Here is a 25,441-nt window from a genome sequence, read left to right as displayed (position 1 = left end):
AAGCCTATAGCAAAAAAATTATTATTAGTTATTGTGTTAATCTGATGGTAGTTTTCTTCTGGGGTCTTAAGAGTTTCACCTGGAATGTAAGAATAAATAAATAAATGTTCATTTGACACACACTCTGCCACTCGAGCGCAATTCATTTCTGCTGTATGCTGCACACTTGATCTGTCTGGAACAACTTTAGTTTGTGGTGGCGGTGGCAGTATTTGTTGCCTTCACTGGTTCAAAGCAGGCCTCCTCTGTCCTGTACAAGCCTTTTCATCTCTGCATAACTATTGCAGCTCGTATCCATTTGAATCTGATTACTATAGTCCCTTTTGTCTTGCTCCACAAATATCCCTTCCCCCCCCCCCCCCCCTGCTCTGCACGCACACGCACACACACACATACACACACACACACACACACACACACACACTTGATTGACTACAATTGCCAGTTCCTTTATGCCTCGGGATGTGGCCTATCAAAGGGCAATGGATTCCTTGTTTTAGTCCAATAATACCTCCTCATTACTCATTCGATGTATCTGTCTAATGTTCAACGTTATTCTTTGGCACCATACTTTGAATGCTTCTATTTACTTCTTGTCTGCACCATCAGTGTTTCAGTTCCATACAAGGTTGCACCAAAGACAGAGCCCTCCAGAAAACAACTCCTAGTATTTAAATTTGTATTTGCTGTTAATAATAGTTCTCCTTTTCAGAAATACTTTTGTTACTGTAATCAGCGTGCATTTTATATCATCTTTACTATGATCGTGGTCACTTACTTTTGTGCCCAAATAACAATACTCATCCAATACTTTTAGTCTCATCTTTTGTAAGCTGATGCTCTCAGCATTATCTGGTTTAATTTGACTATGTTCCTTTAATTTGACTATGTTCCATTATCCATTTTTTAAACTTATAATCTCTTTTGAAGGCAGTATCCATTCCATTCAACATATTTTACAAGGCCTTTGCCATCTCAGACAGAATTTTGGTAAATCTCAAAATTATGATTTCTTCTCCCTGAACATTTTCTGTTTCCATGTTTTTAATTCATTTTATTCATAACTTGGACAGTGTAACGTAGGCCAAGGAATCTACAGCTGAGATCACCAGTGAACCAATGAAATGTCTGGTTTAGACCTTCCACTCGACTCCCCCCTACCACAACTCCGAAATGTAGACATCTTAATACATTATTTTAACACTTCTTTTCGTCAGAGGTACTGGTAGAGTGTACCGGTGCGTACTGCCACAAATCGAGCACTGATTACAACTATCAGCCACTTCTTCCCCTGCCTAGATTTCAACAGTGGATGTTTCAAAAACGACCGGTATATTTGAAACAGCAAAAAAAACTAAACGAGCAGCGATAGAAATACACCGTTTGTTGCAATATGCTTGGGACAACAGTACATTTTCAGGCGGACAAACTTTCGAAATTACAGTAGTTACAATTTTCAACAACAGATGGCGCTGCAAGTGATGTGAAAGATATAGAAGACAACGCAGTCTGTGGGTGCGCCATTCTGTACGTCGTCTTTCTGCTGTAAGCGTGTGCTGTTCACAACGTGCAAGTGTGCTGTGGACAACATGGTTTATTCCTTAGAACAGAGGATTTTTCTGGTGTTGGAATTCCACCGCATAGAACACAGTGTTGTTGCAACAAGACGAAGTTTTCAACGGAGGTTTAATGTAACCAAAGGACCGAAAAGCGATACAATAAAGGATCTGTTTGAAAAATTTCAACGGACTGGGAACGTGACTGATGAACGTGCTGGAAAGGTAGGGCGACCACGTACGGCAACCACAGAGGGCAACTCGCAGCTAGTGCAGCAGGTGATCCAACAGCGGCCTCGGGTTTCCGTTCGCCGTGTTGCAGCTGTGGTCCAAATGACGCCAACGTCCACGTATCGTCTCATGCGCCAGAGTTTACACCTCTATCCATACAAAATTCAAACATGGCAACCCCTGTGACTTCTTTCTGTGGGGACACTTGAAAGACCAGGTGTACCGCCAGAATCCAGAAACAATTGAACAGCTGAAGCAGTACATCTCATCTGCATGTGAAGCCATTCCGCCAGACACGTTGTCAAAGGTTTCGGGTAATTTCATTCAGAGACTACACCATATTATTGCTACGCATGGTGGATATGTGGAAAATATCATACTATAGAGTTTCCCAGACTGCAGCGCCATCTGTTGTTGACAATTGTAACTACTGTAATTTCGAAAGTTTGTCTGCCTGAAAATGTACTGTTGTCCCAAGCATATTGCAACAAACGGTGTACTTCTATCGCTGCTCGTTTAGTTTGTATTGCCGTTTCAAATATACCGGTCATTTTTGAAACACCCTGTACCACTGCTCAAGGAGGAAAAGCAGTTCCCATTGGCTCTGTCTCAATAGCAGCAGAAGGCAGTGCCTAAAACCTGTTCAACATCAGTATGGGACTTTTGTTTTGGCCATTTGCTATGTACAAACTTCCCTACGAAACAACTTCACATTTAAGGGCATCCTGCCAGCCACCATTAGGTGGCTGCTTAATATTAGTCTGTAGTTCTCTGCATATCACTTTTTCACTGGTAGACTTTGTGTTTCATTGCAACAACATTAGACCCCCCTACAATTCCATCACTGGTGAATCTTGCAGGTATATGAAGCCTGTTAGCAGGTAGCACTGCTGCTTCCAGCTATTTGCAAACAGCTGCCAGCTCCCTGATCATGATCCTGCGTAGGCCACAATCTGTAGCTATGCCTGCCTCTTTATGTAGCTGTTTTAAGACAAAAAGAAGTAAGGAAACCAAATGAAACATTAATTGCTGCTTACTTCCAAATAGGAGCACACAAAAAACTAAAGAAAATGCATGCACGAGCTTCAAATTGTGGCTGCTGAAAATGTTGTAACTAACAAAAACCGATGCTTTGGGATCTCGTGCTCCACATTTGGTACTCACTTGATACTTGACTGACAGTGTAAAGTGTGAATGACATGTTGAGACTTTGAGTTGGTAGATGAGGCACACAAACAGAGAGTGTAATTAGTAGCAAGCTGTCTATGAAAGGCAGGAGTTCCAGGTTCGATTCCTGCTCTAACATACAATTTTAATTTGTCAAAAAATGCTAACTGTAATCACTGTTCTTCATTCATAGGATGAAAAAAATGTTACATTTCTTTTTGGCGCATACTTAAGTCCTTGCAGAACAACTTGATAAGCTTTGTGGAAGCTAAACTGATTGACAAGCACACAGTTAATGCACCCTGTGCTCTGTTCCATACAGTGACAAGAACTTCGTGGAAAATCCTTCAAGACAATGAATGTAATGGAAGTAATTGTTTGCATACTAGACCTTCTGTATATTTGAAGTATGATAATATTTCGCGTCACTTTGCTGTGTAATAGGTCAACAGATATCAGCTTTTGAACAGAAATATTATTTGGATGCAGTAAGACCTAAACAAGAAATTTGCACAACACAGTTTGGATTGTGTCAGACACTACAGGTTACCTTGATGTTGTAGATAAATGCTTGGTAACAGTGAGTATTTACAGTGCACTTCAGGCGTTTAATATGAAACTGATAAAATGGGAGAGTCAGGTGGCAACTCCTGAAGAACAAACTGAAATTGATATGTAGTTGTTTGTCTAGTTCTGCAACTGAAACGTATGATTAATTCAAAGATTTGAAAAAAAAAAAAGAAATTTGTGTCATTTAAAAATTTCCTGGCATTTTGAGTGTTGCATAATAATTTCAGCAAAACTGCTGGATGTCCCTAATTTTTTGCCACAGTGTTTTGATTCATAGTCTTCTGACTAGTGTTTGATGCAAACAACCTGGGCCCCTGACACTCAATATTTATTGCACAATAATGTTGCCAATAAAATCTGGAAAAGTGCAAGGCCAAGAACAGCACAATAATATTGGCACAATATTTATGCATTCGTAGTGAACATGTTCGCACTTGATAATGTGGCACTCTTATGTATTGCAATTGAGTTTCTTGCCTTTTCACAGAACACAAGCAGAAATTATTCAGAGTGGATTAAATAAGTCAGGAAAGCTTCCAGTAAACATCTCAATGGACCAGGAATCTTTCATTGGAGTATAGATTCATAAAGTACAGCAACAACTAATTACAAATTAAACAAGTGAGCTGTGTAATTTGCCATGTGCATGTGCTGTTTTCTATGTACTCGTAGTTCTATACTATAAAAACTGTTGCAAACAATATATAATGGTTATTTACTGATTACTAGTTGAAAATTTGTGTGATCATATGTCCATGATGTGACAGCAGTTGCAAGGAAATAAATTGTTTGCTTACTGGACAGCTGAACAGATCTTATTTGCCAATTCTGAAAACTGCTACAAGCAAAATAAATGTTGTTTACTTTTTCTCTTCCTTATGGAAATTCCTTTGGGGTAAATTGAATGCCTCTTGGTCTCTGCAGTAAGTGCTATTGATTGCGTAGTACTGTCCCCACTCGGTACAATACACTACACAATATATTCAGTGAGTGTCAGTAATTTTAAGACCCCCTTAAGTAAATTGTGTAAACTTTTAGTCCTTCTGTCAGATGCTCAATATTATTGTGCAGTACTGAATATTGAATGTATGAGGGTCCTTTAATCCTTTGACTACTGCAGACGAGTGAACTCCTCATGCTCTGCTGCTCCCCAGGTACTGAGGACATGTTTAAACATGATCTCGCAGTTGTCCTTAAGGGCTTTTGACGTATTCTACATGTCCCAATCCGCCAACCCTTCCACTGCTGTGGAGGAGTTACTTCCATATCTCAGTGAATAAAAAGAAGTTAAGTGTTTATCGTACAACACAACTGCCTCTTTGCATTCTATCCTTTGCAAAAATCTTGTTTTGATATCGTGAACCGTAAATGAAATATGACAGTTGTTATGACCACGATTCCCGATGTGCAGGGGCAGAATTGGGCGCACTGTGTGCAACCATCCTTTGGATATAAAAATGAATATCTTGAGAATGAAATGTGATATCATTGTACTCTCAATTCTAAATAAAATTCCAATGTGTTATCTACATTTCAAACACAGCAATGTACGAGCTCAAATGAACCATACACAAAGTCTAGGAAATGCATTTCTACCTTTGCAAATTCTTTAAAATTTCATGCAGTGCTTTACTTAATTTGATGCTGCACTGTAACTATGACTAATAATGAACAGAAACTCCATCCTTTATTGAGTGAAGATAGCAGATGGCAAGTCATGCAAAAATCAAATTTTTTCACTGAGTAGTTTTTCTTAACATCAGGTAACAAGTATTTCATAATGGTTGGAATGCTGCCTCACAACATAGGTAGTACATTAGGGGAGCAGTGACAGTGATGAGAAAGCCTTACTAAGCATGGACTGCAGAGAGCACGTCTGTAGCTGTGATAGGGTTTAGGAAAATATTGCCCTAAAACATAGCAAGATTTCAGTTGGTGTGTGTGTGTGTGTGTGTGTGGGTGTGTGTGTGTGTGTGTGTGTGTGTGTGTGTGTGTCAGCACAGCTATGAACTTCACCCCTTCCGTTATTTGTATTCCACCCACCCGGAACTTTGTAGTCTCGTGTTACGACTTGTCCCATTCACATGTAATCCTTTAGTTGTAGGTCATCATTGACAGAGCCCAAAAGCACTGAAGTGGTTTCTGCCAGAAGCCAAAAATCACTTTAACTTGAAGTTTACTCAGTACTCTACTCATAACAGTGTTTGCCATCATCCTCTTTTTTGGTATTCCTTTGATGCAACTGTATTTCATGCTGTATCTGACAAGACATATTTCCATTTTCCATGAGCATATCTCCATCTGAGATGACATAGGCTGGATTAATTGTCATTTTAAGAAGGCCCATTGTCTTTGCTGGGTGGTGGCAACTAGTGTTAAAGAGTGTCTTAAAGAATTTCCCTTTTCTTTTGCAGTTAAACAACCACTGCCTTTTGCTATTTATTTTTTCATCATTTGTTGTCCCCATACAAATTTTCTGTTTTATTGTCGAGGTTACTTTGGTATCCTCCACATTTTGTAAGCTCTTTCGTGTTAAACAAAATGCTTTTGTTTCCAGATAACTTGTTTCCTTACTCTAAATATAGTAAATTACTGTCAAATCGTTATATTTTTCTGGATTAATAGGTGAACAAAGAATAAACTCTCAAGTGTAAATTACTGTTAACTGCAGGTCCCTCACATCTTTTATCGCTTCCTTTATCTGGACTTCTTTTTTTCCCTACATATGTAGCATGTGTTTCTCCTGCACTCCGTTGCCCCGTCTATTATGGAACAGCAACTTCTGAGTGCTTTCAGTCTCCAGACCAAGATTTCCAGTGTAACCTAGTCAGTTATCCACATAAGAGAAGCTCCTCATTTTGTAATAAACATTTTCCTTTTTCAGAGTGCAATGAAAAGTATAAATCAAGAATACAAGGCACAAACATCAGCCATTGCTGAGCTGTTATTGAAACTGAAAGATGCACCAGATATTGCTGAAAAGGTTTCCGAGCTGCAGAAAGCAGACAGGTAATATATTTTATACTTAACTGCTAAATATCTTGCATGTAATGACTGGAGGAAATATAATGAATCTTGAATTCAAGCCAGACTGCTGAATTTCAACTTGGCCATTTCTCTATCAAAAATGTTTCTCCCAAATGCAGAATAAAAAGAAAGTATTCATGCTTGCATGTACACTGTGCTTTAGAAGAGACAAACATACTCATCTCTGTTTAATTCAATCAGGTTACTTCAAGCCAAACAAAAGTTACGTGGCTAGTGCAGCAACATGAAGTGTGGAAAAAATATTTCTCTCTAAAGGCAATTCAATCCTATAGATATTTTTTATGGTTCATGCAATTCTTCAGTGTTAACTGCAAGCTCATTTCCTTTGTTTTGAGTGGAATGGCAAATCAGTTTGTTAATTAATGCTGTCAGTCAACAAGGAACCTTATTCCATAATTTTTCAGGTGTGCATCTGGGATATTTTTAATTCATGTTTTGATATTTCGGCTGATAACCTTTAAAACTTTCTCAAAATGAGTTCTCGCAACAACAGTGTTACCTCTGATGCTTGCAAGTTTAATCTAAAGTGTGTAAAGTGATTTAAAAATTTGCAAGCAACTATCTTGAGAATGGCTGAAAGGTTGTTAGCCAAAATATGGGAACATGAATTAAAAATACCCCAGACACACACCCAAAAAATGATGGAATAATTGCTTTGCTGGGAAAACATCAAGAAACGTAACAAAAAACCTTTCCACTGAATCCACAGTGCCATACATTATTAAAGTTTACTATCGGAGCAACTTCAGAAGCCTCTGGTAAACTTGTCATAAAACTATGACTTCTGCTGGATGAAGTAATCTTGTTTTAACGCGTAACAGATAAAGTAATGTAGGGGGAGAATTAGGAAACCAGGAGAGATACTGTCTCACCAACAGGAAGCAGAAAGTGATTTTGGAAGCTGTGAATTACAAACTGGACATAGCTCTCGCACCAGACTAGGATGTTATTCATCATGGAGTCTCACAAGGTTCTGTTTCCAATTTATGCTAATGATTTGTCTGAAGCTGGGATGATGAGTGCAAATTTACTTTGTTCGTAGACAACACCAGCATTTAACTGACTTTCTGTTAGCTCCATTTCTGCCAACCTAAGCAAGACGGATTTTATGCAGTTTCAGTCAAGTCACAATGATAGTGGAATTTGATGACCAGCAATTGCAGGGAGTTGATCACATCATGTTCCTGGGCCTTCACTTAAGACTGCTAACTGAACTGGGAACATCACATACTTCAAACTGTGAAGAGATTGAGCTTAGCTGCTTTTGGATTAAGAGTGCCTTCTCATATTACAGTGCTCTCTTCAATACCAAATGGTCTGAAAGACAGCGTATTTTGCATCTGTGCACTCCATCATGTCATATGAAATTATCTTCTGGGCGAACTCTTGTCTTGTGCAAAAAATCTTCATTGATCAGAGAAGAGTGATGACAGTCATTCGTAGAGTGTCTAAAAACCTCCTGTTGCAAATTGTTTAATTAGCTGGGAACACTTACCGTTTCTTCTCAGTACATTTTTCTCTCTATTTGTGTCCTTATAAAGAACCCCCACTCCTCTGAAAGTATCTAGCAGTCCGAGTGCATGACATAAAATATAAGAATGACTTAGACTACCAACCAAAAAAGTCTGCCTCTTGTGCAGTGAGGTGCTATGTATGCTGGTGCAAAAAATTCCAACTTTCTTCCCACTGTGCTTAAAATCTTAAGGACTGGTAAATCCTTTGTTGAAACTAAATGAAGTAAATTTCTCTTGAACCACTCATTCTGCTATGTTGAGGAATCGGTGAATGAAAGATATAGCTATAATTTTCACGACTGTCAAATGTTAATAAAATTATTTTACATCTAGTGTATTTGAAGTTTATTTAGGATTGAGAGCTACAGATAAGGTAGTTGAGTGAGGTCCACGAGAAAGGTACGGCACAAATTCAGCCAATACTGTGAGACCTTCAGCCGCAGAAACCATCTGCTGTTGTCAGACATTCATGGCCCACTGTATAACACTGCCTGCTTGCTCTGTGCTGAAGTTCGAGGGGTCTTGCTGTCCTGTGGGATCATTTGTTGCACACTGTTATTTTGTATGTTTTCATTTCTTGCAATTGTATGGTTAATATTGTATCTGTCATTACTATTTTGTGTTGTGTGGTACTGAACAATGTCGGAAGCAGGTTCGTCAAATGTTATTCAGTGTAAATCTTCAGCATCTGTCTCTTCATTAGGAGTTGTCATATGAGATCACTCAAGAAATAGCTCACATTTACATGCCTACACTATCAGCTATTGGTTTTGATAAATCTTCCAACTGTTTTGTTGTTGTTGACGTCGACAAGATGCCTCATAATATGTCAGACCAAGTGGAGGAGATGATAGGCTTGATAAATACATGCGTTGGACAGAAATGTGGAAACACGAAAAACACAACACAACACAACATTAAGTCACTCTCAAGTAAACATTTAGTGATGTTCATAGGTATAACAGTAACAGCTCATACATTATGTCTTACAAGAAACAAAATATAAGAGAATACTGCAAAAACATCAGAATTTCGTCAAGCCCACTAAAAAGCATATACCAGTAGTCTAGGTTACTGTGCACATAATGTACGTCCAGATTCACCATAAAGTAGGCTACCTGGTATTATTCCTTTAATTGTGGTTTTTGGTATGCCAGTTTTGTTGGGGTATTTTCTCATGATTTATTATACTACAGCATCATATATGATCTGTTAGTGCAATACACATGAGGAAATGAAAATTAGTACTTGAAATTAGGCAAGCAGTCGAAACTAGATAGTTATGTAGAATGAAACACTTTGTTTTAAATGAATTGATAGTCTCAGTGGAAAAGAATAAGTCATTATTATTATTATTATTATTATTATTATTATTATTATTATTGTCTTCCTCCGTTAGCTGGGAGAGCTGTTGCACTGTATACAGACACCTTTGTGGCCTTTGCTCTTTGGAGATTCTGGATGAACTGCCACTGACTAGTTATATATGTTGGAAACTGCTATTGGCCTCTGGTCACATACCTTTTGGCTTCTCAGGAATAACTGAAACTGGGAGAATCCACTGCCTGAAAACAACTACCGCTCTGCACTGATGATGACTGGTCCCAATTGTTGCTCAAATGGACCTAGTGCAGCTCTTCCACAACTCACTAACGCTAGTTCCATCTTTTTACACTGAATAGTCTGTAAGTTTGCGCATGTTGAGTGAAGTGTTCACACGTCTTCTGTGTGAGGTGTGGCAACTCTGCTTCATGACTCCACACGTTTCTGCAAAGATGTCAACCCTAAAGTAATTTTGAACAGACTATAGAAAAGGTTACTTTCATCCAGTCACTGTAGAGTATGATATTTGTATTGCGTATATGTTGCTGAACTGATTGGCCAATAGTATGATAACTGTTCCTGTCAAACTTTTCTGAAAGGGTCATCATTAAAGTGTGAACATAATAATTATTTGTTTTATTTGTGGTATCTATTTGTAAAAGTGTTGAGTAGTAAACTATAATAAAATTTATATGTAATCATAATATTGGCACATTCTACAAAGGGCATTCAAAAACTTTTGCACAGTCATCTCTAATTTATTTATTTTTTGCAGGAGGAGAGTGAAGTTTTTTGTGAACATACTTGGAACATTTAGCTATACATAGAGCCTACTCAATGTAGCCTCCATCAGCTGCAACACATCTGGTCCATAATTCTTTCCATGATGTAAATGCACTTTGGTAAAATTCTGGGGATTGACTTTTACACCATCGCTTGACACAGGAAATGAGGTCTTTCTCGCTAACAACTGTTTTACCGTGCAGGTGGGCCTTCAGAGGTAAAAATCAGACGGAGCCAAGCCCAGACTGTTGGGAGGATGAGGAACAATTTCCAACCCATTTTCCTGACTTTCTCCTGCGTCATAAGGGCTGTATGGGGTTTGGCATTGTCATAGTGTAGTCTGGTGAGCTGACCCTGAAGCTGTGGTCTGCGGATCTTCATGGCATGTCACAGCTTGTCCAATGACAAACAGTAATGGTCCTGGTTAATTGTGGACCCAGGTTCCAAAAAGTCAATGAAAATGATGCCACACTTATCCCAGAAGAAGGATGTCATCACCTTTCGGTCTGCTGTCCGTGAAAGTCTTGGTTTCTTCTTCTTCTTCTTCTTCTGAGGGGAACTTGGATGACGCCACTCCTTGGATTGGGTTTTGCTCCTAGGTTAAGACAAAAACAACCATGTTTCATCCTGGGTAATAACGCCGTCAAAATGCTGTTTCCACTCTCCAGTAAGTGTCTTATTGAGACCCTCGCACACATACTTCCTCACTGTTTTCATTTCCCTTGTCGGTAATCTAGGCACCCAATGTGCACAGATTTTTCTGTGCCGTGGTGACTGTACTAGTGATATCACACTACCCAATGACAAATGAGTCATTTTGGCAAGCCGTCATGTCATCACTCATCTCTCATTTTGGATGATTTGTTCAATGGTCTCATTCACATCACTCACTGCCGTCGATGGTTTACCGCATCGTGGATTGTTCAGTAGAGAGAAATCACCTTCTTTAAACCTCTGCACCCATCGCTTGACAATGGTGCGATCCACTGTGTCCTCCCCATAAACAGGGAGCACCTACCTGTGATTCGATGTGGCAGAGTCATCGCCGGTCTTGAAGAGGAACTCCATCACCGACTGTTGTTGCAACCTGGCATCTACTTCATGGTCCATTATGGCTCACCTGTAAATAAAAGAAAATACTTTTATACACCAACTTATAGCTAAATGTTCCAAGTATGTTCACAAAATATTTCATTCTCCTTCTGCAAAAAATAAAAAAAGAAATTAGAGATGATTGTGCAAAACTTTTTGAACGCCCTTTGCACATTTGGGGCTGGCTCACCACTGTAAGAATCTGATTTCCAGCACTGGATATATATCATAAATATTAGTTTTCACATCAGTCTTAGTTCTTGTTTGTAAATATTAAAGGTCAGGAAAATAAATAAAAGTGTACATTTGCTCTTGTTCAGTCAGGTGACTCCAGCAGCATTGGTTTTAAGTCTTGATCTGCAAAAGATTTATAGGTGGTTGGTGTACCAATCATTTAGTTGCAAGGGTACAGGTAGAGGAAGACAGTTGTTTCATTCAGACCTTATTTGAATATGATAAAATTCATGATAGTAGTCTTACTTCCCTGTCTTTCTGTACACAATTCCTAAATTTTGGTCCGGAGTGGTTTCCTTGTGATAAAATTACTGTTAGTGAGAGATGCTGTTACAAAATAGTGTTGAACAGTAACTGGGGTAACTTAGATTGTAAATGGGATGTATTAGCATCTTTATTGTGACTGTATTTTATGTTACAGAAGTTGAGATGCGTGCATAGGGATTGACTGTGTACTAAAGTATCTTAGAGGTGGACATGCAGTTGTGCTTGGAATTTACATGACAAGATTGGTGTGTTTTACTGCAGAATTAGCCACCTTATTTAACAGTATTTGCACTTATTTGCAAATCTTATGTGCAGATATTTGAACTAGTGCTTTCTAAAAGAGTAGAATGTGCCCAATGCTTAGATGTCTTCCACATAAAACCATCTACATACACGTTTGTGCTTCACAAGCCACCTTGTGGGGTGTGGTGGATGGTACATCTGGTACTACAATCATTTTCCCAGTTCTCTCGTCCATTTGTGAATGCTTTGCGGAGAGAATGACTCGCTAGACTTCCACATGAGTTATAATTTCTGATTTTTGTCATCCATTTCACTATCCATATGTGGGCAAAAGTAATATGTGTCCCAGTTCTTTTCGGAACAGATATGCAGAATTTCAGCAATAACTTCCTCCGTGACACGCAATGGTGTTCTTGTAGAGACTACCACTGGAATGTTTGTTGGATCCTCTCTCTCTCTCTCTCTCTCTCTCTCTCTCTCTCTCTCTCTCTCTCTGTCTCTCTCTCTCTTCTGTTTTACTAAATCTGGTAAGAATCCTGGACTGATAATCAGTTCTCAAGAAACAGTCGAACAAGTGTCTTATAAGACACTTCTTTCATGAATGAATTACATTTACTTAACAGTGAGGGAAAAGATGGATTGCTACTTAACTGTAAAGATTCAATGCTAACCCTCAGATTTAGTGGTAAGAGAGTGCAGTGGACAGCCCATCAAAAATTGAACACAGATCTAGCATGTAAACAGGAAGGAGGTGTACTGAACTGTGAAAAACAGGCAAAATAGAAACAGTAAACGGTCGAAGAATAAGAAGCGCAATGTAAAGCAGGTGTGAAGAGAGATGGCGTCGTGGCTAATTGGTTATGGTGTTGGACTGCTAAGCAGGTGTGATGTGTTCAAACCTCCCTCATGCGGTGTTTTTTCCATTTCGCTGTTCACTTTATTCAAATTTGTGTCTGTGTCATGGTGTAAGATCCATTTGCAACAGTGAGGCGTAAGATAGGAACCAATAATGGCAACTGATTCGGCACAACTACTGCATTATCAGTTGAAAGGAAGTGGCTTTCGAATGGGGACCACAAACATTTGATGACAAGGCGACAAGTCAACCGCATCCTCTACTGGAAAATACAGCTGGTGTATCATACATGACATTAGTGACAGTAGGTGTGTCATATGATAGGAATCTCTTAGTATGCACTAAATTTGAATTTGTACATCTGGTAAGTGAGTGAGATACACCTCCTTGCCTGATATGTGTTTGTATGTATGTGAATGTGATCACTCCCAAGGAAATGATGAAAACTTACAATTTTTCACATAATCTGCAACAAATGGACGCAACAGTTTCACATCTGTGCTCTGTCAAAACACATGTTTTTAATGTTTTTGAAGTTGTGTTCCATTTTGGGAATCTTGACTCTTGAATTCCTTTTTTGTAACATATTCACACTTGTTTATTTGTTGTTTTCATTCGTGTGGGACATCCATGTGGTATCTCGCCTGCTCTCACCATTCATCACATTTATGTACGACACTAACGTATTCTTACCACATGACTCATATTCTATCACCAAAGTGTAGTATGACAACTGCTAAGAGCAGTTCTACCCAGTAGTGGAGGTTGAGAAATTCACATCCGAGATCAACGCAGAATCATAATAGCCGTGGTTTAGATCTTCCACTCACCTCCAAACCAAAGTAGTGCAATCGTTTCTGTGAATGATGCTGCAAATAAAGAGCCATGCTTCTACACTGTGTATGACTCTCCACCAATTCAACCAATTGTCTAAAGCAACCAAGGATGGCCACAGAAGCCAGATGGCACACATCTTTCCTGCTGACACAAGATACTACTTGCAGCAGGTGCACCCAGTGCATTCAACAGTCACTGGCAGAGCCTCCTCCATGTCCCAGACAAGATCTCCCGGCAAGCATACTGAGTGCACACTAGCATTCTTTCCTGACCTGCCTGCTGTTTCTCTGAGTGGCTGTAGTACCTACCCAATGACCAACAAACACACCCTCTGTGATTTTTGAGATTTTGCAGGAAAGTTGGCCACTGGCCCAACAGATGAGGTATTCTATTCTGCCTCTGAAGTACTTGTATTATCAACAATGGGTAGCCTCTCATATTTGTTATCATGAGGCAGCCGTGAGGGCTGTACCCACTCTTGCCCTCAATCTGGAGATGACCAAACCCTAGACTGTCTGGCATCCACTTTTGAGTGAAGACAGACTGATCAAATGTTGTGCATTTGGAGTTGCAGTGACAATGGCATTATTAGGGGATTCCAATAGCACCATAAGTGTTGCATCCTTCGCCAGTGGTGTTGTAATGTTGCTGCAGCTTAATAACAACAGCTTATAGTTGTTTGTACAGTCCCTATCCATTTCTTCATGACAGTGAAGGTGATACTACTAAACATTTATTAGTTTATTTATTTATTTTGCTGTTAAGTGAGAGAGTGCAGCGGTTTGCACACTGGACTCATATTCAGAACAGCAGTTCACATTTGCATCCTACCATCTAGATTTAGGTTTTCTGTATTAATATGCAGTAACAGTAATAATATTCAGTGTTCAAAATTATTTTTGAACGGGTAATAACAGTGCAGATGCTTCAGAAAAAAAAAGCTGCGTAACTGTGTTTTGTTGTATGGGTGAGTGTGTTATGTTACCAATGTAACAAATTGATTTCTCTTTGAGTGTAAAATATATGATTGCAGTCATATTTATTTGTGAATATCACTTTGTGCTCTTGTTCCTGTCACCAATGACCACAAGATACCTCCCCCTCTTCAATGAAAGGAGACTTTGGACCAGGACTGGGCACGAAAGCTGCAGGCCTTATGGATCACAGGCACATGTTCAGGCCAGGTGCCATGAGAGCACTTGCAGCTTGTTTACAGGAAAAAATTCCAGAGCAACTTTAGCTCCTCTGCTCATCATGGGCGAAAAACACGCACATTTCTTGGCTTGTAGTTTTAGTCCATTCAGTTTCAATATGTTGTAATATGTTTTTAATTTCACGGGCACAAATGGAACATAAACACAAAGTATTGAGCAAAGGATACATAATATTTGTTAAATATGTATAATATATTTCATTCACTCTTACACAGAAGTGTGAAGTTCCAAACAAGCCGACTACGTGCAAAAATAACAAACTTTTTTTTTACATCAGTATTTGCTAAGGTCATTTTGTTAACATTATTGCATTTAGAGTGAATCTGATGGTTATCAGATAGAAAACTCCATTCTATGAACATGAGAGTATTCCTGGGTTTTGATTCCATTAATTTTATCACTGAAAAACTTTCACACAAATATACGACTCCAAACATTCTGCAGGATCGAACAACTATTTTAAACAAATGCAAGAACTGTTTATAAGGATAGTCCTTGCAGAAGATTTTTCAAATTTTCTCCCTCGCTATGTAACTACACTGAAAGTTGATGAGCTCAACTTGAATTTCAGGAAGTGTTTTTTCAGTGCCCTTTCCAAAAAAAAAATGTTAAAATCAAATTCAAACATATTTAAGTCTCTAAATCTACTGTCATTGATTTCTCACAGAGTTTATTGCCCTGGAACAAATCCATCGAAATTTTCATTCAGTGTCTCCTTTTTCAGTTTATATTTGCCCTGCAAAGTTGTGCTCAGGACTAGTGCTCTCTCAAGATCTAATATCCATCGATAAATGTTGACCTCTCTTACTTTCTTCCATGTTCTATCCATGAATAGTGCTGTGTCTTTACATAAGCTAAAAAAAATTGTGTGAAGACCACATCTCTGCACAGCCAGCATACTGCACATAAATAAGGCACATCACCACATTCACAGTTGAGTTGTCTATGAAGATGTGAACTACTGATGATTAAAATTGTTCAGTCTTGAGTGTGTTAATTTTCTTTACAACTACACCCATAACACCATTTACTTTCGTGCATTTTGCCAGCAGTCAACAAAAGGTTTTTCCATGGAAAGACCATCTTTGTCAGTTATGTTTTCTAAGCGAAACATTACATTGTGAGCCATAGCTGTCACTCATCGAGATCAGTAAGAGGAGCTCTTATATCAAGTTGAAGCTGGTGTCACCAGCTCTCACTAAAATAGTAAGTTAAGCAGCATCAGGTACATAACTGCTTTTGTCCAAAGCAAGGATGGAAATACCAAATCATTATCCTTGTCTTTCAACTGTGCTTCCACATTTTTCAACTCAATACAGGCCGTGTTGCTGCACTAGCATCAGTTTGAAACTAGAAATTGGTAGATGTTTTATCTATTTTTGTATGTTTTGTTTTATTTTTTCATTTGGTCTGTATTTTGTCACTGTGAATGTGACATTATTCAGTACACAGGAAGTTTGAATAACACTACTTGCAGTCACATTCTTTTATGTTTAGTTGCGCTCTGTGGGTGCATCTTCAGGTGCAAATAGTCTAATACATAATTTGCATTTGCTCTTCAGTGACATGAAATGCATGTTCCTGTTACAAAAAAGATGTTATGTTTTGTATTTCATGAGTCAAGTGCAGAAAATATGTGAGAAATAGTGGAACTTACTAAACAAATAAGGAAGATCATTTTTAACATTTTGAGGTCAGCATACATTGGTTTATTCATTCTGTCATCACATGTCATGTCACTCAATGCATACATTTGTTTACACATTGTAAAAACACTTCACAGATTTAGTTTAACCTTATTGAGCAAGGATGAAGTTTATGCTGTATCAGGTTAAACTACACTGCTGGAAAAGGAAAATGGTACACCTGGAAAGACGAGGTCGATTTTGCTCCAGTGTTATCAGATGCTGCCTGGAGGATAATAAATGTACTAAAAATGGTTTTATCATCATCTGCCAACATATAGTGTAGTGTCGTAACTACCAGAGTGCCATCTGTGTCTACCATTGAATAGGGAATGCTCACAGCCAGATGACTCAATGTAGTGCAAACGTGTGCAGCAAACAGCCAATCATACCACAGAGATGCGCTCATGCTTCCTACAGCCAACAGCATGAGTTTGAAGTAGGTCAAATTGTGGCCTTCCGAGTGATGGAATAGTCATTTTGGAGTATTGTCACACAAGATAGACATGCTGCATCAGTTGTGCAATGATGCTGATATGAGTGAGTGGTCAGGTGAACATTCTCACATTTGTAGACTAGGTTCTGGACATCGACGCAGTGCAGACACTCACCAGGATTGTCGTATTGGAAGGGCAGCAGTGGCAGATTGTGCAGCTACTACAGCACAGATGAGAGGATTTGTGAGCCAAGTGTGTCAACACATCCGGTTGTTAGCAATGGCACTGTGGGCATGCACACCTTTAGCCCATCTTCCACTCCACCACAGCATTGATATGCATGGCTTGCTTGATTGATACCATCGGAGGATCACTTGGAAAATGAAGTGGTGCGCCATGGTTTTCAGTGATGAAAGCAGACTCTGCCTGCATGCACATGATGGCTGTTTGCATTTACGACGTACATCTCATGAGCACTATTGTAGAGTACATTTGTCCAAGACACACTGGTCCCACCCCAAGTCTTACGGTCTGGGATGTTAAAAGCTACAACTCTTGTTTTTCTGCAGGGAATGCTAACCAGCGCTTGGTACTTGCAGAATCTTGTTAGAATCATTCTTTTGCCGTTCTTGCAACAGGAAAATGATGTGTTGTTCCAACAGGATAATGCTCACCAAAGACTACTCGTGAAACTCGATGTGCAACAACTTCCCTGGCCAACACAATCTCCAGACTTGTCTCCAGTTGAGCAGGTGTGGGATGTGATGGGGCAGAAGTGACTCCTGTGACTCATCAATCAACAATTCTTACAGAACTAAAGTTACCAAGTCATATAGTGATCAGGTTTCGCAGGCATGGAATAATGCATACCAGGACAGTATTCACTGTCTGTATGATTAACTGGATGCCAGTGTCAGTGTCTGCATTCCTGCTGCTGTAGGCTGCATCACTTGCTTGTATGGGTGTTTCAGTATGGGTTGATACCTGGTACCTCAGAACTGCTTGTGCTGTTGATCTGTAAATGTAATCGTTTCAGATACTCCATATGCACTGTTGCAACAATAAATCATTACTGATTTGGAAACCTCTAAGATGATGTACTATTTTTTTTTTTTCTGGCAGTGTACTTCTGTGAAGTGAAGTGTTTTTAAAATGTGTAAACAAATGTGTGGCTTGAGTGACGTGATGTGTCATGACAAAATGAACTAACGAATGTTTGTTAACCTCAAAAGGTTAAACATGTTCTTCCTTGTTTCTTCAGTAAGTTTATCACTGTTTGTTCCACCATTTTTCATATATTTTCTGAGCTTGAGTCATAAAATACAAAACATAACATCCAACTTTCTCATAAAAGAAACATGGGTATCATCTCTCTCGAGCTTGTGTAAATTAGGTATTAGACAATTTGCACCTGAATATGACTCACAGGTTCTGAAGGGGATCACATAATTCAATAAAACATAAAAAATATTGTGTCTGAAGGCATTGTTGTTCAAACATCTCGTGTATTTCTGTATGAATAAGACTGAAGGATGGTAAATAAACCTTCAGTTATCATCAAAACCTCTGGTAACTTGTAACACTTCGTTTTAGTGTTTTCATCATGATACTGTAGATTTCCACCTTTGAAGAACCTGTGTCTTATATAAGGTACTTTCTTCTGTTATAATGCACATGATTGGACACTCTGGATTTTTTTTTTTTTTAATGTAGACAACTCCACTATTTTGCCCATAACTGCTGTGATGGCTTAGGGAAAAGACAGGCAGGGACCCATGTTTTGTTATTTTTTTACTTTCCCTTAGGGTGCCTTTGATAGCATTCATCATCTACAGTGATCGGACTCTGTCATTCACATCAGCAACCACAGCATGTCATATGCCAGTTTAAGAGTTTCATATATCAATCATACATTTGAAAAGAAAATGCGTACTATAAGTCAATATAATGTCCTGTGACAGAGCACAGCAATGCTGGAAACTATATTCAACAATAAAATCTCTAGCAGTTGGTCAAACCTACGACGGGAGAAAGTGAAGATCTTGGGCAGTAGAATGTGAATATTTATAGTCATTATTTTAGGAATATTTGCACTGAGTTTTGAATCTCTGTTTGTTATAATTTGTGATGTCAAGCTTGTATAAGAAATTGTTCATTTGCAATGGAAGAAAAAAAAATAGTAACAACTCGTGTTTATATTTTACAGGCAATTGAAGGAGCTTTATTCACAGCATCAGAGTCTCTACGTAGATAAAGTGATTCCTGGAAAATCAACCAGAGCTCAGATTGATACAGAAAATCAGATTAATAAGAAGAAAGAAGAATGCATTGAAAAAATAAATGCTATTGTTAAATCTCTTCAGTGAGAACTTACATATACCTGTGAGACATCAAAAAGACTGTTTAGCATTTAAATGGGAAAAAGTTTGCTTTGTTTCAAGAGAGGTTTCTGCTGAATGGGAACCACTCTAAAGAAAAATATAGGTAATTGAGAAAGACTTTGTGTAATTTTTTTTGTCAGAATGTTGTATTTTGCTCAGGTATTTGCCTTCATTGTGTAATGTGGATTTTTTTACATTAATTTTCATGTATAGTGGTTTCCATTTCTATTTTGGGCAGTTGTAGCCTGGCAAAGTTTGTGCTTGGAAGGAAAATGATGTATTTTGGAACTACCCGAGTTGTAGTTTGCACCAGGTATATTTGTTCCAAATTCTTTGGTATTTCTTCTCTGGTAAAGGGAATAATACAGAGTGAAATAGGTTGTACATGGTGTTTAATTTTTTCCTGAATACAGGAATAACTCCATCTGATTAATTCCAAAGCTCAGTGTTAGCCCCTTCACCAGGCTTGCACTTTCATCGGTTAGGCTCTATCTGGGATGTTCCACTGTTTTTTATATGTTTGTATAACTGCACAAAGAGAGTATAGATAATGAAGGGGACTGGAGTGTGATAATATATAAGTGATAAGATTATCTTTTTCCTTTTTTAAAATGGTATTTAATGTGGAAGATTTGCTTTCGTGTTCAGTCACATTGGCATTGCACTCCTCCAACATGAACTATTCACAGTACAGCCATTCTGCTTCACATCTCTGACTCCTTATTTGTACCATATTAAATTAATCTGTAAGAATCTGATCACTAAATTTGTTTGTAATGGCACTGAGTGAACAGTATATATTTACACTAGTAGTTATGTATAATTACACACAAATTTGATGTGCTCTAGACTTTTACCCAATGGTACACAAATTTAGGGAGGAGGGATAAGAAACAAACAGAATACACTCAGAGAAATGAAAGTATAATTTATTCAATCTCTAAAATACACTGAGATAGCTTTTGTAGCATCTGACCATCCCATCTGTGGCCCTCTACACTTACTGTCGGTGACTGGTTTAACAACTGTAGCCTTAGCCTAGTAATTACTTTTGGCAGTGAAGTGCAGAACAAGTGGAGTGTAGTAATATAGCCAGCCCACAAGAAGTGATATGTAACTGTTATGCAAAACAACCTGTCACTATATTTACTCATGGCATGGTAACAGGGGGCACTACATAAACCTAATTGTTGTTGATGCAGGAGGGGAAGCTGGCTCACCATTAACATTGATGGAAAGATGTCATCAGCCCTATTGTAAGCTAAATGTCAAAAGATACTTTAATACTACTATAGCTCAAGAAGGATCAAAAGATGAGTTTAAAGTGTGATTTGAAGGCCACAGAATTTTCTTGAAGGTCCCGAGATGTAAAATATATCAAGTTTGTGCTTCTGGCAAAGAGCTGTTCAAGTGTCAGAAAACATGTGAGGAAAGATAAGCACACTCGTGTCACATACCTGCAATAACCATAGATATTGGTAAGTATTTCACTTATCTGAAAGATATGTCTGCCAGATTATATGTTAGTTCTGAGCACCTTACTGTGTGCATACTGGTTGAGAATATTGGTGACATGTCTGGATTCTGTGGGCAATCACAGTCCCTCCTCCCCCTGAAGAGGTGTGTGTGTGTGTGTGTGTGAGAGAGAGAGAGAGAGAGAGAGAGAGAGAGAGAGAGAAGAGTTATCTGTTATGCACAGAGGAATGTGAATAGCCCACTCAGAAATGGACAGTCTGACATGTGGGCCACAGACAATTTTGGGGTAGTGTAATATGACTCTATGCTTATCTTGAGCCCAGCTGTGATACCAGTGGCTACTAAAAGTTCTGACATCATCTCATTCATATGACTTGTCACTTTCTTCCTTGCACCAGGAAGTGCTCTGAGCATCACAACAGCTATGCCTGCTTCAGTTGCTCATAAAACGAGTAACAAACTGTACTACTCTGGGTTACAGTCTCTTATAATCTTTTTTTTTTTTTTTTTTTTTTTCCATTTTTCTGTGAATATATCTGTCACAGTCTCCTTGTATTTGTGCTCTTTGGTAGAGTATGCAAGCAACACAAAACCATTAAAACACAAACAAATGTGGTGGGTAAAAACACCAAATTTTGTACGCTTTTTATGTTGTGTTCACCCATTGAAAAGGGTGGTGGTTTGATTACGTTACACAATACACGTAAGAAAAGTTAAGCACACTTACGTCACATACCTGCAATAACCATAGATTTTGGTAAGTACTTCACTTAGATGAAAGCTATGGTCTGCCAGATGATTTGTTAGTTCTGAGCACCCTATTGTGTGAAAACTGATTGAGAATACTGGAAATATGCCCAGGTTTTACTTACAACCACAGTTCCTCCTCCTTCTGGACTTTCAACATAATCTTACTTCCAACCTTTGCAAAAATGCTCATTCAGTAAGAAGAGAAGACAAAATTATGTCTGGGAAATTTGATCTGCCATTTCTTAACAACTCTGTTGAAAATATGACAGATCGAGAACTTCCAAAATCTAACACGGTTTCACAAATGTTCTTCCAGATATTGAGGGTCCCTCAAAACATTTTGTTTTTTTCAATCCCACAATCCCTGGAAATGAGCCATCTTTCGCCACTATAAGCTGAATTGAGAGATGGCAGGCAGTGTAATGGTGAAGTGAAAAGTCCCTACCAAGTTATAGTGAATGATTTCATCCATGTTCATAACCAACAATCATATTAGTAGGTAGTGGGAATATAATTCTGCTCATACTTCAAAAAGGCACAATTGCAAGTTACTGTTTAAAGTAATTCTGACAGATTCCGTGGACTGAGGGAACACCAAAGACACCTCTTACAGGGCCAATCAGTAACCTCTCCCCCCTTATATATATATATATATATATATATATATATATATATATATATATATATATATATATCCCTGTGCATTCCGTCCTCTGTCTCCATGCCCATTTCGTCCTCTGTCTCCATGTCCATTCACTTTCCCCCATCCTGATCATTCACACCTCCCTCTCTCCTTTTCTTGTGGTGCTGTCTTATTAGTGATGTACACAACTTCATGCACAAAATGGAAGTTAGTTTGATGCTCAATTTACCTGTGGCATTGTGAACTACAAATGCCACGTACATGGTGCTAAATTGCTCATCACAATCAGTGATGGCTGAGTTTGTGTTTAATGAATTGTGGACTAGCCAGCACCCAATAGGGTGGACGACTATTGACACAAAACAATAGGTAATGTATTACACATTCTTTGCTCTGTGTGAGTGAATATTTCATTCATGTATTTGTTAACATGACTAGCTGAGTAATCAATGTCACCTGAATATTGTGTGTGTGTGTGTGTGTGTGTGTGTGTGTGTGTGTGTGTGTGTGTTCCAAGCTTCTATTAGTCCATCTCCTCCGCACACTCTGTCCATCTTCTCCTCCTCCCTCTCTGTCCATCCCCTCCTCCTCCCCCTCCCCCTTCTGTCTCTCCACATTACCTCTTGTATCCAATAGGAGGTTGCTGGTTCTTACCCCACAATATTATTATTATTATTATTATTATTACTATTATTATTGCCTGATAGTAGTATGTGTACCAAATTCAATTGAAATTGATCAAGGGGTTTAAGAGGAGCTTTTTGCCCATGGCTTTGCCCACATATGCCCATCTCACATATATTTAAATATATCTACATGTAGCTCACTTGTAACTCTAGTGATTTTTGTCCTTTTGTTTGTTTCATGCGACTCAATATTTATGACGTCACATATCCTGAACTATGTGTTGTATAGTGTTATTATTTCATTGGTACATTTAGCGGTATATGTGGGTACAATCTGTAAAATATGTTCCGAATAGATTTAGTAGCAAAGAAGTAACAAATTTAAATATCATGCATGATGCGACAGTTTTACTGCATGAACAGCAAAAATGTAGTAAGCGATAAAAAATTTTCCTTTCACCTTTTTGTGAGATTTTCAGTGAGGAAAAGGTTTCGCATTTAAGATTACGTATAACGTGTGTGGCACGTTACTAATTGCTCTCATTCTCAAATAATGTGTGAGTAAAATCTGGTTATTTGCAAGTCTTGGGCTACACATCTTTTTTCACTCCTATCCCTGTCCCTTTCAGAGGTAGGATTTTCTTGCTCCTACAGTGATTCATTCTGGACATTTAATGAAATGTGTACAAAGTTTGGTTGAAATCCATCCAGTGGTTTAGGAGGTGAATTATATTTGAAGGAGTGTACAAGTAAATAAAAAGCCAAACTTGGCAACTTGTATGTGCTAACATGGAACTTTAGGTGCATTCTACTAACAAAGCAGGGTAGTTTAACCTTGAAAAATTATTGAAAAGATATCTGAAATAATCTCATTAGACAGTGGTGCCTGTTCCGGCAATTTGTTCACACAACCCTTTGTGCAACTTCCAGTGAATATTGGCTCTGCAGCAAAAGTGCTCATTATCCTGGAACAGTGTGTTTGTGTTCCCAGTTCTGTATGAACTCTTAAAATAGCCATCCCCATCTCAAGCAATGATTGACTCAAGACAAGTCTAGGACACCTTTGGTGATACAATCCTATATTTTCAAGACCCCATTGCTCCAGCTTTACAAGTACTTGGTGTCAAAATAATTGCTTGAGCACACTCAGTGACAGTGTTTGCCTGTCCACCTGCACCTGTAACAAAGTAAGATGGCACCTGTTGTGGAGTAGTGATAATTAATAGTAAGATTCCCATCCAATGCACTAAAGTACTTCAATAGGAAGATATATTTTTAAAAAATGTTTATACAAGACAGTACATTCTTCTCCAGAGAAGGGAAAGATTTCTACAAGAGGGGGAACTGGACATCATAGTTTACAGGTTGTCTTGGTGGCAGTGAGGAGTCTGTTGTGGACCTTATAATCAGCAATATACAGCCAGGTACTTCAGTAACTCCTCTACTAGTTATTGAGAGATCCTCTGCTCAGTGTGAAAAATTCCTTTCCTTGTCCTTTGTGGTATGGCATGATGCTAAATCCTAACCATGGTCATGACTGATATCCTTGTGCTTTCCTCGTTGTGTGATGCATAATCCAAATTATACAACACACAATAAACAAAGACAGAATAGTACTGGTAACATCAGAGCACATTGATATGGAGGTTATTAGAGGGCTGGAGTAATTTTTGACACTAGAAATAGACTAGGCATTTGTTTCCATGGAAACTTTCGGAGTTCTGATTTTTGGACAGTTGTTGACCTACATTACTTTGAACTCTTACCTTAATTTATCTTTGTGAGGATTTCTAGAGAATTTGCAACGAATCAGTTCGAAGTGGTGCAGTGTATGTTAGTAGTGTTCCTTTTCCAGTCTAGAGATCAGACCTTGGAAGCTTTCTAAATGCAGTAAAATTGTACATGGCTTATATGTGAGGAATTGCGCAACTGATTAGTTAAGGAAATCTTTTTTGATGGACCTGAACTAAGTCTTGATATATAAGTGCTGTACCAATCTTATTTCACTCAGAAAAAGATCTGATCGCTAGACAGGAAAAGAAACACTGCTAACAAACACTGCACTACCTCCAACTGATTCCGTGTCAATTCTGTAGAAGTTCTTCTATGTCTATTCATGCACTCAACAAGTTTAGTGGTGGTAATTCCTAAATATAAATGTTGTACAGTGAATACATGTAAGTTAGTAACTGTAATACTTGGTTCCACAGCCACTTCTGTTAGATTTATCTGTGTCAGGAGGGAAGGGGGTAAGTGGTGGCAAGTGGGCAGGTTTTACGGTGGGAAAGATTGCAGGTTGGAAATGTTGGGGTAGGGCTAATGTTACTATTGTTTTCTCAGGTTTATCTTCTTTTTAATGCAATTAATGCAATGATCACATATAAAAGAAATATATCTAAAACAAAAAAGGAAAATAAAAGTACAGCGTCCTTTAAGAAAGCAGTCTGTATTCATCCTAAACTAGATACCATTTACATAAATACCATGATTATTACTAAGTAAACTGAC

General features: G+C 38.4%; 1 protein-coding gene across 1 annotated transcript in view; it reads left to right on the top strand.

Moving 5' to 3' along the window:
- Positions 1–19,822, top strand: part of LOC126299083 (dolichyl-diphosphooligosaccharide--protein glycosyltransferase subunit 1) — a 101,661-nt gene extending 81,839 nt beyond the window's left edge. Inside the window, exons 9-10 of the mRNA XM_049990753.1 lie at positions 6,409–6,533; positions 19,264–19,822. Coding sequence (XP_049846710.1) covers positions 6,409–6,533; positions 19,264–19,423 — 285 coding nt within the window. The 3' untranslated portion in view covers positions 19,424–19,822. The remainder of the gene's footprint in view (positions 1–6,408; positions 6,534–19,263) is intronic.
- Positions 19,823–25,441: the final 5,619 nt, after the last annotated feature.

Source organism: Schistocerca gregaria, chromosome X (genome assembly GCF_023897955.1).
Source record: "Schistocerca gregaria isolate iqSchGreg1 chromosome X, iqSchGreg1.2, whole genome shotgun sequence".
In the NCBI taxonomy this organism is placed as follows: Eukaryota; Metazoa; Arthropoda; class Insecta; order Orthoptera; family Acrididae; genus Schistocerca; species Schistocerca gregaria.
Note: the sequence above shows the minus strand (reverse complement) of the source record. Positions and strands in the feature narration are given on the sequence as shown.